The following is a 14,029-nucleotide window of genomic DNA, read 5'->3' as shown; positions in this document are numbered from 1 at the left end:
GTTTAATTGATTCCATGGCATCTCATCAATTTTGATCAAAATGAAATGAGCCTCTGTACGTCTGAAAAGGTTAAAACAAATTGAACGAGGAAATCACAGCTGGTAATCACAGTTAGTCTAACAGGTAGCATTTAGTAGGGAGATCGTCTCTCCACACTTCATTTCAGCCTCCTTTATGCCCTACATACATTTTTGTGTTTCCATTAATATTGGCATGCATATTAACGTGATGCTCACAACCACCTACAGAAATCAGAGTTGGTTCAAGTGGCTTCATGACTGAGAAACATTTGAGTGATTTCCTTTATAAAAAAATAAACTACCATAAAACATGTTATTTGAAAATAACAAAGACATAAAATATGTTTAAAATGTGTAATTGTGTACCCAAGTTGAGAAAGCAAATAATTTTGTTGACAAATTCTTCTTTTTACACAATGAGCCTAAATAATGGGTCGTACAGATGTTAACTGAGGACAATGAACCCCATAGAAACACGTATTATCATTCTGAAGGGACGGATAACACTGTTGGGTTTTAAAGCAAAATTGACATTTTTGTAATGTTTCAAGAATAAAAATAATACAACAAAAGCGACACACAGAGCTTAATGACTCAACTGCACCCACAGCCAGACAAGCAGCAAATATTTAATATACTCAACATCCGAGATTCTCCTGGTACATGCAGAAGAAAGAAAAAAATCTGTTTAGCCTATTTCTTATCTATTTGTCTTAACTAATTTTATTTGTTTTTATCAAATGTATCATTGGCCTGTTATTTTAAGCAGGATGCATTTTTACCAAATTTTTATCATTACATTAGAGTTCAACATAAAATATAATGCTTTATATTTTTTTAGGCTTTTTATGTTGATCAGTTTTTATGCTCTAGTGCATCTCTGGTGTTTCTCTCTTACAATTTTATTCATTTATTATATTTTTTTTATTTATTCTTTTCAGCTGTAAAATTGTAAAAAATTATTTACTTAACTTGTCAATGGTCGTTTTCATTTGTTGTTCTCACATCTGCAAAGCTCTTTGCGTTACATTTTACTGTAGAAATAAAACCGTACTCTTTGACACATTTCTGTATGAGTTTGCATGCAAAATGTGCAGAGAAGTGAAGCCAGAGGCCCTGTGTTGTAAAATCATTGGAGAAACCTGAGAGGGAAACACAGGGCACCCCAAAAATCCCAGGAGAAGCCTCCTCCAAGGTTACAAGCAGGACAAAAAAAACACAGTTTCTCATATTAATCTCAGCTGGGCTTTTCTTTTTAGTTTGCAAGTTTCCCCCATAAATCCATAAGTTTTCCTTAGGTATCCAAACTTCCTTCCACAGTTAAAAAATATGTATGTCAGAATAATTGGTCCCTATAAAATTTGAAGTAGGTTAGAGTGTTTTGAAGTGAAACCCACTGGGCTGGTATCCAGCTCCACTGTTGGACCTGGACATCCAGCTGCCACGTCATGGATGAAGGGATATTTTAGATTTATATATTGAGCTGAAAAATCATTGCTTTGATTTTGCTTTGCTTTCTGCACGCTTTGCTTTCTGTACATATGATTGAATTATTTTGCTAAAAATGTAATATTTTCTCACTGATTGCTCAGAGTTAGAATTCACCAGAGATGCATTTATTTATTTTTACCCAAATGCTTCTGCCTTCCCTAATTTCTACGTATTAGGAAAACACCAGACAATGAGACACTAATTCTCATTTAACAAATGTATGCGTCAACCTAAATCTAATTTTGTTATCTAGGGTCCAAATGACACATTTTATTAAAACCCAGAGAGCTGGATGGGCGCACATTAGACAGGGAGCAGCTAACTGCTGGCACCTTGTGGCTGTTTTAGAGAAACATCATTACAGCTGCTGAAAAAGTAATTAGATTTCATGATGAATAAAATAAATTAAAAAAAAAAAGTTAAACTGAAAAAAATAAATAAGGGAAACAAAGAGCAAGTTTTATTCTAAAAAGCAAACTTTGCAATTTTCCAAAATAAAAACAAAACAAAACAAAACAATAATAACACAGCTCACGTAATTGCAATACGCTCCGCTAAATAAATAACAATGTGGCTTGTTACCCCTATGGAATATGCTGCTGTGAAGAAGCACTGTTGGCTTTTTGCTCACAAATTGCCCTATTTTCAATGCTTGATTTGCTTTAGTCAACTTAAAGCAGCACAGGCACTCTGCTGTCTCAGCAACAACTATCATCAGTAGAAATGCAAATAGGTACACATGCAAAGCAAACTTCTGGCTAATTACACGGCCGTCTTACAAGGTTTTTGTCCCTGAGCGCTGCAAAAAAGTGTACGGCGCAGCATCTATGTTCATTGTAAACATAGCTTTTGTACAGAATACAACTCTGGCTCACCAGACTGGAAAGCTCTTACTGCAGCTTATCGAACACTAATTATACAGCAACACAGAAGCACAGGGATCCTTTGCTTATGATTAAAGATGTGAGGGTTTGGCATTTTTGTTTCTTATGTAAATGCAAACCACAAAGACAAAGAATAAGGTGCACAGGGTTGTGTTAATCTCAGTGCAACAGAGTGGTTCTACAAAAAAAAATTTAAAATAGGATTCAAGTCTTACTATGTAAGACTGACCATGTCCTGCTAGGCTAAGATGATTCTGAACAGAAGATTAATCTTATTTTACTTCTTTTTTATCCTGCGATAAATACTCCTTATGTGATTATTAATTTTAAAATCTATAAGGCACTACTTTTTAAATAAAAAAGCACTTTAAAATCAAATGTTTTTATTGTTCGTCTTGTATGGAAACAAGTTGGCCTTGAATTTCTTTTTTTTTGTTTGTTTTTTTTGTTTGCCAGTGCAATCAAGCAAAGTTTACAGGCATTGGTAGTCTCAGTCATCCTTTTTGTCAGAGATGCTGTCCTCAGGCGCTTCTCCTCTACGGATTTGCCCGGCCAATTCCAGATCGCCCGGCATTGCCTCTTGGATCGCTTGGTATCTCTGGAGCTCCAGGTAGGTTGTGAAGAGTTTGGCATACTCGGGGTGGCTTGAGGCAAACATCTGAAATTCATCTGAGAATCGAGAAAGAAAAACATAGGATAACCATTAATATCCAGTGGAACTACAGGCATACCTGGAAGTTAAAGTAATGATAAATGTATTCATTTACTCAGTGCACACATTCCAGTGTCTGTGCAAAAACACTTGTACAAACAACCTCGGAGCATCTAAATGCCAAGATGTAGCTTGACATGAAAGAGCTAGCACAATTAACTTACTGAAAGTGATAAAACCAGAACCATCTGCATTAATCTCGTTGAAGAGCTTCGTCATGTCCATGTCTGGCACTCCCAGAGCAGAACGCAGCAGAGCGTTAAACTCACTGAGGGAGATTTTCCCATCGTCATCTATGTCAAACAGCTGCAGCAGAGAAAGGAAAAAGTTAAGAGTTAAATTTATGTTTCCTCTAAAGGCTGGGAGGCAAGGAAGGAAATAATTATTAAAGAACAGAAAGGGTGTTGGGAGACAAAATGCGGTGAGGTAAATTCTGTTGTATTAATTGGCAGAGGAAAAGCCTTCAGTTACGGTAAATAAATGCAAAAACTGTTTGTTCAAAATCATATTTGGTTTCATGTCCGGCAAAATGACTCCAGCAGACACTCTTTGTTAACTTGATGTTGTCCATGCCTTTCTGTCTCTGGTTTCTAGCTGCTTCTGACTGCTGTGCACAGACAGTAAAGGCAGATCTGGGAGCAGAATCTTTGTTCCTCATCATTTACTTAAAAAATCGAATGAAAAAATAACAGCAACAGGAAACGCTGCCTAAATAGAATAAGTCTGATGAATAAAGAATTGCTAAAAAAAAAAAAAAAGCACCAGTTTTGAAGGGCTCTTCCTACTCAAATACATAAGTTACCATCAATGTGAATATTTCCCCCCATCCTACCTGGAAAGCCATTTTTAGAACATCTTCGGTGTTTGCTGGTCGGCACAAGATGTTGACACCGATAACATATTCCCTGAAGTCAATTGTGCCATCCCCGTCCTGCAGAGTGCAAGACAAGCAAAGCTGACTATGTCAGGAATTCACTTTGTTTATCCTTCATCTGGAATTCATTAAATATATACCAGATTGTATCAACAGTTCTGACAGTGACACAAGAACAGCTGGTGAGAAACAGAAGTTATCCTTATTTTTAAAACAAAGTACAGTTTAAACATCAAATGTGATACTGGGAGTTGCTTTTGCATTTAGTTCTGTTCATTAACTCAAAACTAAATGCTCATTGGCTCCAATAAGAAAGATGTGCAACAGTTAAAATAAACTAATTTCTGGAACTCAAACAAAATAAGTCAATTTTCATCATTTGTAGTAAATTTTAAGTTGATCTGTGCAATAGCACTAGCAGCCTTTATTCAACAGTAATCTGACAAGAAGGGGGCTGAGAGAAGAGGGTAAAGACATGAGGCAATTGCATCGAGGACGGGACTCGAAATCAAGAAACAGTGCAGATGTTACTCATACTGACATCTTATTAAATTATTTTAAACAATAGAAACAATATGGAAGAAAACTAATTTCCAAAACAATTTGGTCCACTTTGATATTGAAACCCACCCGGTGCCTAAATACAAGATAGTGCAGGCTTTTAGCAAGAGTATTATTCAGCAGTCAAAGCTGCAATGGGACATAAAAGGTTTTGGAAACAAACTAAGCATGCGTCCTCACCCTGTCAAACAAGGCAAACAACTCAGCAAGAGCAGGGTTTACAGGAAGCTTTAGGATCCTCGCAAACTCCTCAATGGTTATGTTCCCTCCCTTGCAGGAAGAGGCCATGGCTGCAAAACTCTCAAGTTCCTTCTTCAAACAGTCCCACTTCAGACTACATGAACAAAGACAAAAGTGATTACCCTTTCCCACCCAACTTCTACTAAATTGGCATTGAAAAAAAAAAAAAAAGGTTACGTCTGAAGAGGTGCAGGTGATGTTCTTACTTGAGTTTTCGACTGATTTTAGTGAACTCCACCAGGCCAGTCTCCATGGGAAGTGTTAGCTCTCCAGCTGAGATCATGAGGCGGCAGTCTTCATAAGTGTGGTCTGTCACTGGAACGCCCAAAGCCCTGAAGGTAAAAATCTCAGCAGTTATCCTAAATGCTTCTAGATGTGGATGCAAACAAAATGTAGGTATTCAAATTTCATTGGTGCAGTGACCAAACTCAGCAAGTGTTTCTCACCAAATAACATCATATTCCTCCATTTACTATATAAATATATACTTCCAGTTTTCTATTGAGTCTTGTTCCTCTATGTACTCAAGGGAGGGAAACAGTAAAATGGGTGATTCAAAGCAAGGGAATTGTTTTGTATACCAGCTTTCAACAACAGACAAATGACTTCCATGACACTTAAGACACATGGACAATGAGCACTCACTTGGCCATGGTGTCTCTCACTCTGCTGGCAAAAAGACTGGGGCATTTCTTCTCGTCCTCTTTGGGGACGTATGGTGGCATGAACTGGAAAACAGAACAAAAAGGAGAAAAGGGTTGCAGAGAAGGTCAGGCAGAAAGCAAACTTCTAAGCAAGACACGTCGTTACCTCAACCTCCACGGTGGTGTAGAGCTGACACAATGTCAGCAGCAGCACCCTAATCCTGTGTGTAAAACAAGGAGGAAAGTTCATTTAAAGTTACAAAAAATGCTGTTAGTCTTTAAAATACTCCAGATTTCATGCAGGCATGGTGCGCCGACGAATCAAAAGTGAAACTCAAACACTATTAAACCCACAGATTAAATTTGATCAATTAAACAAGATGGTAAATCGCACTCACGCAGTACGACCTTGCCACGTCCAGGTCACTGTATCCTAAAGAGCAAACATTAGATACAAAAAGGTCTGAAATGTTTCAAAACATTGTAATATGGAATGTGGAAAAGGCAAATCAGACGATAATTATCCAACACTGAGATTCCATGTATTTTGTTAAAGTAGTGAAGTAATGATTACTCGTTTATATCACCAAAGGATCATGAGTCAAAAATGTTAATGTTATTTTTGAGAAAGTTCCTTTTTGCCTTCTAGTTGTGACTACAGCATGGAGGGATGCAAGCACATCATCATTAAACTGAGCAGTATATATCTTTATTATAATCAAAATCTCTGCATGATTACAACAAAATTCTTAAAGTAAGACATGAGTTATTGTACAGCAATCGTAACACTCACCATTTTGTTGGGATATCTAAGAAGAACAGGCTGCACAGGAACCCCAGGGATAAAGGCACCTGCACAAGAGATGAGGCTATCATTGGAAGAATGACAAATATGCAGCCTTAGTTGTTTTAGTTTTTTTTTCATTATTATTATTGGAATGACATTCCTATTTTCTGACCTAACTCGGAACAAATCGGCCACACACTCGAGCAGAATCTACATTAAATATCGATGATTGGAGGCCACAACATGAAGAGGTTTTCTGGGTGAGATATAAGCTGAACATAGAAGCAGAAGAAGAAACCACGTAACAGGAAGCAATGTTTTTGCTTAGCAGTTTTATTCTGGCATCTAATTTTATGACGAGAAGAAAAAAAAAAATCATAAGACTGAGTAGTGGAAACCAGAACTAAAACAGCCAACAAATTAAAACTGTTAGCATTTGCAAGACCAACTATGCAGTTGTGTAAATATATATCAATAATTGCCCTCTAATGCTTCTATTTGTATTATTAGTCAAATTTATATCTTTTAACATTTTTTTATATCAAACAAAGACAATATGTGTGAATACATAATGCACCTTTCAAATTATTATGTCACTTAAGTGGAAAACGTCAGTCAAATCAAACTTTAAACAGTTATTTGTGGTAACTGGTACTGAGTCGATCAAAGTGCAGTTAAGAATTTTAGCCCACTTTTCTTTGCAGAATTATATGAAATTAGCCAAATTGGATGGTTTTTGAGAATGCTCCTGCTAAGCCACACTAAAACGTTTTGCCTGGATTTAAGGCCAGACTTTGGTTATGCCACTCCATAACCTGCACTGTGTTTCTACTTTGTCCATTGTCCATTTTACTACAGTCAAACCCTTCACTTTGGTAAGTTATGGTTACTTGTCAAAGCATCAAATCTACCAAAGTAAAGCACAAACCAAATTGGTGTGTTATGAAACTTTCACAGTTCAGGTTTTCAGAGAAAAATGAAAGTGTCAGTCAAATTTCAAGTTTATTTGTATAACACATTTCATCAACTTTATACTGATATAAAGAAGGTAATTTAACTTGCAGCTTAAAAAAAACAACTGGAAAATTCATTCGAGAAAGTCACAAGTCATTGAAGTTTACCTTGTTTAAAAGTGATAAGACATGAGCGATTTGTGCATGTTCCCTCTGGAAATATCAGCACCTAAAGACAAAACATTACTTTTATTTTAAAACTATACTTTTTCCAGATTATTCTAGTCATTTAGAAGTAATATAAACCTATTATGAGTACATTATGTAAAGTTATTTTGAAAAGGTTATTTGTTTCAGTTATGCAATTTGCTAAGTAATTTACACTGTTAACAAACAGATATTTTTATGCCAATATTTCTACTAATTATGATGACACTAATTAAAATACAACATTTGGGATTATAAAATTAGATCAGACCAACAAAAAACACATATTCATTACCGAAACAAGGGCTAAATAAAAAGTATGCTTACTAGTTGTTTAAAGATTATTTTATTCTAACAAACGAGCCTCAGGATGAGCTATGGTTTCTTTCAGTTTCTGTCCTTGTGTTGTTTACGAACCTGTGGCCAACGGCCCTCAGATTTAGCCCGACTTTCGATCGCCAGTATTGTGTTCTTCCTGGAGTCTGGGTCAGTTCTAGAGACCAGCACTGGTTGGAAACAACGGATAATTCCTGCAGAGACAGTCAAACGTCCTTGATGTTAAAACATACAGGAAGAAAAAATTGAACACATTTCCCACTCTCTCTTTATGTTTCCCTTGTATTATAGTGTTTTAGGAAGCAAGCTACCTGTAACAGTTACCAGGTCAATCTTTACAAGAGTCTTCACTAAAAACAATGTACCAGTGGTGTTTTTATTGATTTTGTGCTGAATATTGACACCAGAAATGTCACCACATATCATACATGCCTCCTACAATTAAAACACTGTAAAAGAGAGTGTGAAATTTTGCTGTCAGATGAAGACAGAAAAAAAAACCCATCTTAAAATAGTTTCGCACTTGTGTCACTTCACAAGTTCACAAATACACACTTCATTCCCTCAAGCACACAAGCCTCAATGTTGTTTTCTTCAAGACGCAGCATGATTGAGAAATGTCTTACTGCCAAAGACGGGCGTAGCCAGGTTCTCGACCCGAGAGACAGTGGAGGGCAGGCCGGATACAAGGCATGCAATCGCATCGAAAAAGGCGGAGTGGGGGGCCACCGCCAGAATGGGGGCCTCGATGCTGCTGACCTGTTTACCCTTCACCACAACTCTGAATCCCATGGCAAAGTAGTAGGCCATCCCCAAGGCAGTCATCACTCTTTCACACATGAACCTATAAAGAAGAAAGTATACAGAACGAGCATTTTATTAGCAATTTTCAGGGTTTCCTGTTGGCAGCTATTTTAGTTGTTCTTTAAATAAAATAACAGAACTATGAAAATCCTTGTGAAAACAGGCTGGGTTGCCAAACTGAGCCTCAACATTTGTAACAAATGTCACTTCTGTAGACAAGGGAAAAGGTAGGAAGTGACACTGCAGAGTGAGTTAGGCTAAACATTAAGCAATGAAACTTTGAGCTCTAATAATTGGACTCCATGTGGAAGGAAGCTTAAAACAATGTGATGCCAATTTCAGCTTAACATTAACTACTGTATTATGTACAGGTCACAAATTACTTTACTACACTGGAACAACAAATGGCTTCTATATCTAACAGGCATAAAGGTTGTTGTAGATTAGGTGTTGATGGAACAAACTGGGTAGTAACGAATATTTAAACCTCAGAGATAATGTGATCAGAAACAAAGGTTAGAGTAAGAATGGCTAAGGAAGACTGTTCTATGATCTGATCTATAAAATAAGCTTCTGTAGCTCAAACAATTGAAAAGGTATTACTGGTTCTGACAAAGAGATGTCAGAATACAAAGGCTTACTTCACCTTTTTGCATTAAGTTAGTCACTTGAAACAATTTGCTGGGTTTTCTTTGATAAAAACATTTTAAAATATTTGAAAAGCAAACAAACCTTGACTGCATTGTTTGATAATTATAATTAATTTGCAATGTATGTCACTGACTTGGGAATCTGTATGTCTGATTGCATTTTACTTTTTTTGTAAATTGCCTGGAGACAACAATTGCTGTGGATTGGAGTGTAAACAAACTGAACTGAAGTGTCTTTCAGCGGGAAAATGCTCACTGTCACGAAGCCAAAAACTGTTTAGCAATCGTTTGAGGAACACAGCAGTCAGTTAGAGGTGTTGCCTTGGCCCTACGTTCCCCAGATCTCAAACTAATCCAGCATTTGTGGAATGTGCTGGAAGAATAAATCAAATACACACAGACCCCACCTTGCAGTTTACACAACTTAAAGATCTGCTGCTAACATTTTGGTGCCGGGCCATATCTCACTGAATCACAATGTTTTGACTGCAAAACATATGCAGAAGAACATACTGAAAACATGCTGTCAAACTCATCTTTTAGGCACTTGAAAAGGAACACTTATGTAAAAGCGAGAATTGCTTTTTGAGTTCTCCTTATGCACCCTGATAATACTACTCACAATTTCCTTCCTGAGAGCTGTGGGGAGCTGAGGTAATGCTTGTGGGTTAGATATGATCTTGCAAGAAATGATTCAGCAGAAGCGCATGCACCAATCCTTAAGCCATGTCAGCTGCTATTATTTTGAGAAAATGCAGACTTTTGCTGAGTCCATTTTATGAATCTGTAAAAGCTACTTCTACTTGTTTTAAGTAAATTCTCTCATGGTGAAACCAAAGACTTTCTGTAGTTTTAAGTTATTTCTTCAGTGGTACGTTTTGATAAGTTGCCAATTTCCTATCTGAAGCATCGCTGGTGAAAAACCAGTGGGTTGGGAATCACTGATGGTCTATATTTTCCTAAGTATGACTTGAAATCTTATGCAAAATACTTGGTAAATGTCAATTCAAAAGTTTTATTTAATAATATTATAACTTGCCATGTTTTTAGTTTCATTTTATACAAAATGTTTTTTGCCAGGGCAAAACGTCTGGAAACATTTTGGGTTGTGAAAAACAAAGAGTGTTTTTCTAGGGGAACACCCCAGTTATGACGAACAGAAAAAAATGATGACATTATTAAAAATAGTTGGTCATATAACTGTTTACCTGTAGGGCAGCAGGTGGATGAATTTGCATATACAAATGTTAATCCACACAACCCTGATCAGAATCAAATAAACAAGATCATATCAAGGTTGACGTCTGCTCCTTTTACATATGTTTTTTTTTTTCCAGGTTCTGTATTTGGTTTCTATTTTTAAATGGGTTTTAGAGTCAAAACAGTAATATGTAGCTAGTCAGTCATAAGTGTGGTTGGTTTCAGATATAAAAGTGCACCAAGGTATTAAAAAGCTATGGTTTCAAAATTGCTAAGCATTTCCGTCACACCGTTCATACACTTTTATCAAATGAATGCATGACAAAGTGCAAGCAAAACCAGAGAGATTTTTTCTGACTATATAGAGCATAAAGTAGTGCAGTGCTACCCATCCTACACCACTAGTCAGATTGCTCAAAGAAGCCTGCTCTACATTTTTGTGACACAACAAAATTCTGATATCTGGAAACATTTTGGGTTGTGAAAAACAAAAAGGGTGTTTTTCACCACCAATCATCTGTTAAGCAATACGCAGTCTGTTATCCTGATTACCCCACTAATAAACCAGATATTAACAGCGGATTATTCTCTCCTTAATTTTGGTTGTCTGCAAACAGAAATACATCTGCATTAGCTATGTGCAATTTTTCTTCTACAAGGAAAGTACTCCAGTACAACAGCTTCTATCTTTTTTTTCGTGTCTGCTCCGTCCTCTCAAAGCCCAGTCGATCGCAGCGATCTCTTATGAGAGAGATTCTGTTAAAGTTTCTTCAGGTTACAACAGAGTTGTTCCTTTCCACTGTCAATGCATGTTACGCACTAGCAGAGATTGCTGTAAAGTCAATGACTCAATGCAATAAGGTGGGTTTCATTTGATAACGTTTTACCAACAAGCATTCGATTCTGAATCTGCTGTATATCATTATAACTTTGAATTTATATCTTTAGAACAAGACTCTGTCTACATGATTGCAACGTGACAGACTAATTTTATTAGATGTTTTGAATATTTGTCTGTTTTAAAGAGATTATGGTATGCCATTTGTTGGGAATATATTGTGCTATATAAATAAAACAAACAGAATTGAATTAAAGAGCAGAATGATTAAAAAAAAAAGTTTAACATTTTTGTGTAAAACGAACTCCAAAACTAATACTAACTTAATGCATGTTTATTCAATATATCTATAAAAGCTTCAGTCTATTTCAAATTACTGGAATGATAAATAAACGTTAAATTTAACAAAACTGTAATAATCAATATGTCATATTATGAAGCATTATACTGGCAATGACAATTGAGGATGTATGAGTAGAAATATACTGAAGTACTTAAACCTAAACTGAAGTATGCCATACCTCTGACTGCAAGGTGTTTTTCTAAGCATTGGATGTTTTAAATGCTGATGTTTACCTTGATTTTTTTATTTATTTTTAATTTTGATTTTGAATGTCTAATTAAATCCTATGTGTGAAAATTAATGCCATTCCATTTGTTAGTTTTTTTTTTCTAATTAATTATTTACTGATGTCTCTCATGTGCATACCGTTACTTTTTCCTACGTAGTCTTCAGTACCATTAATGGAGTTCATCTTGACGCTTGGCGAACGTTGTCTGCAAACGTCTAATTAACACTTGCACTCAACGTTCGCCCAACGTTCATAAAACGTTAAGAGGACGTTGTCTGAATGTTCAATGCTAACCGGGTAACTGTTTATGTACATCATCCAACATCCGCTTTGTCATGACTCTTTTTTTTCGTCCTTTTCCTCTAAGTTATATGGAAAGAGTGTCATGGTTGGGGTCACTCGAAGCAGGACCACCTCAATTGAGGGCTAAATTGAAGCAGGATATGTTGCATCCATAGTTACCGTCTCCAGCCTGTCATTGGTTCCACTGCTCCTTTTAAAGGTTGTTTGAAGGTGATTATAAAAGCCACAGGCCAGGTCAACGTCAGAACCAGAGACATGAGGATGACCCGAAGAGGCACCAGGAAAATTCCCAACAGGACGCACTGCACGAAGAGGAGAGTGGGAATCATAAACACACAAGAATCAATACAGCTACAGAACGAACAACACCTGACAATCACACGTTCGATTGAATAAATTCCCGTAGGCCGAGTGCTCGTGAAAGTTCACAATCACCGTCATTGTTGGTGCTGCAAGCAGATTATCAAAGGCGATTAAAGGCCCTGGTTACACAGTAGCCCGTGTGTGTCTTTCTGTGCGTGCTTTCACACATCTGAAACACAACGTGAGCGTTGCGTTGCAAAATCAGCTACAACTTCAGAGCTTGCTTTAATAAGAGCACTACAACAACCTCCGTATACTCACTTTTATTACTGTAGCCTTGGATATGTTGGTGTCTTGAACGAACGGGTTGATGACCGCAGGAAGGAGCAGAGATTGTTGTCTCGGCAGGGCGAACACTCGCTGTTGCGGCATCGTGTACAGTCTTCGGTAAAGCAGGCAGTCACTGCGCCGTTATGTTGTGTTATCATCGCACTTCCTTTAACTGGGGTTTGTTCTCTTTTCTTCCCGCATCATGCGACCGGCGCAACTTACACTTCCACAGACCTACAGGGTCTGACAACCGCGAAGCTCCACCTCCAAAGTGATTGAAACCGCTGCCACTGAATATTTTTTGCACTCATGGTTTTTTAAAAAATATTCTGCTTTACCTTAAAATGGTATCTGCTCTCCCGCTCAATTTCAACTCTAATGGAATTTATGTCATAAACAGGCTTAAGGCCACAGCACTGATCTATGGTGATTAATTTAATACATGTAGGTAAATGTGTCCCATATAGGTAAATGTGTCCCTACATATTTCCACAAGATGGCGCAATTTCACACTAAACTTTAGTTCCTCCAGGAATGAAAGTCTTCCGTTGAAATACATCTGCATGTAAAGCCGTTTGTGTTTGTATTCAAAATTCCGCTTGCCATACTCTTTAAAGTTGGATGAGTTTTAACCACGTGAGTACTATAAATAAATACTTACAAATAAACAAATTGTTTGGTTTAATAGGTGAATTGGAAACAGTAAAAATAGTAAAGACATAAGTAATGGCCAAAATATTTAAAGTTTTCTGAGAATTATTACAGGCTGACAGTACCACCAGTTGCATTTGTGAGCAAGACTTAGTGACTTACTTTTGTGGTTAGACTTTAAGCACCATCTGCAAAACAGGTCAAATTAATATGTTTTCAGTCAAATATTTAAAATATTTTCTTTCCCAGGAAACAAAATAGGATTTATGTTCATTTTTTAATGCATGGTGGCAAACAAAATGTAGCTTTTAAACATCAAGATTGCTGTGCTTTACTTTTTTTTGGTCATTTTTCCTTTTTCTTTAAAATTACAAAAAAGTTTACAGTTTTGAAAAGAGGGCTAACTTCACCATTTTATATCCAAATACCATTAATATGTAGATGTGGTTATTATTTTCCCAAAAAGAACCACCTATTCTAATTTCATCCCTATTTTTCACAAAATAGGACTCATTTTGTGGCTCAAGCCAGAAACCTTTCACATTATTTTATATAAAGCAGTCCATCTTCTGTTTTGCCAAAGGCTCTTTAAGATAACAAGCATGATTTTATCTCTCAGATTTTCCTTTTGGTGCACATTCAAAATGTGCTTATTGTTTGATGAAAAA

At 36.6% G+C, this 14,029-nt stretch overlaps 1 protein-coding gene across 1 annotated transcript; it reads right to left on the bottom strand.

Moving 5' to 3' along the window:
- Window positions 1-2,041: 2,041 nt before the first annotated feature.
- On the bottom strand, window positions 2,042-13,112 carry lpcat2 (lysophosphatidylcholine acyltransferase 2). The gene is made up of 14 exons (XM_007552197.2): window positions 12,702-13,112; window positions 12,237-12,379; window positions 8,337-8,554; window positions 7,792-7,904; window positions 7,336-7,396; window positions 6,221-6,279; window positions 5,826-5,860; window positions 5,594-5,648; window positions 5,429-5,511; window positions 4,990-5,115; window positions 4,724-4,877; window positions 3,941-4,039; window positions 3,273-3,414; window positions 2,042-3,065 (listed from the first exon to the last, which is right to left on the bottom strand). Exons 1-14 carry the CDS (start codon window positions 12,810-12,812, stop codon window positions 2,887-2,889), a joined length of 1,578 nt encoding a protein of 525 aa, XP_007552259.1. The 5' UTR covers window positions 12,813-13,112; the 3' UTR covers window positions 2,042-2,886.
- Window positions 13,113-14,029: the final 917 nt, after the last annotated feature.

The sequence above is a fragment of the Poecilia formosa genome, unplaced genomic scaffold (assembly GCF_000485575.1).
Source record: "Poecilia formosa unplaced genomic scaffold, Poecilia_formosa-5.1.2 Scaffold46, whole genome shotgun sequence".
NCBI lineage: Eukaryota > Metazoa > Chordata > Actinopteri > Cyprinodontiformes > Poeciliidae > Poecilia > Poecilia formosa.
This window is presented reverse-complemented; position numbering and strand designations above follow the sequence as displayed.

What these genes read in the sequence shown, in the direction of transcription:
- lpcat2 (XM_007552197.2), bottom strand. Translation starts at nt 12,812, where the DNA reads ATGCCGCAACAGCGAGTGTTCGCCCTGCCGAGACAACAATCTCTGCTC. An exon ending in CCAATGACAGGCTGGAGACG is followed by an intron (nt 8,555 to 12,236) that starts GTAACTATGGAT and finishes TCTTCTTTATAG; the next exon opens with GTTCATGTGTGAAAGAGTGA. An exon ending in GTGAGAGACACCATGGCCAA is followed by an intron (nt 5,116 to 5,428) that starts GTGAGTGCTCAT and finishes TTTTACCTTCAG; the next exon opens with GGCTTTGGGCGTTCCAGTGA.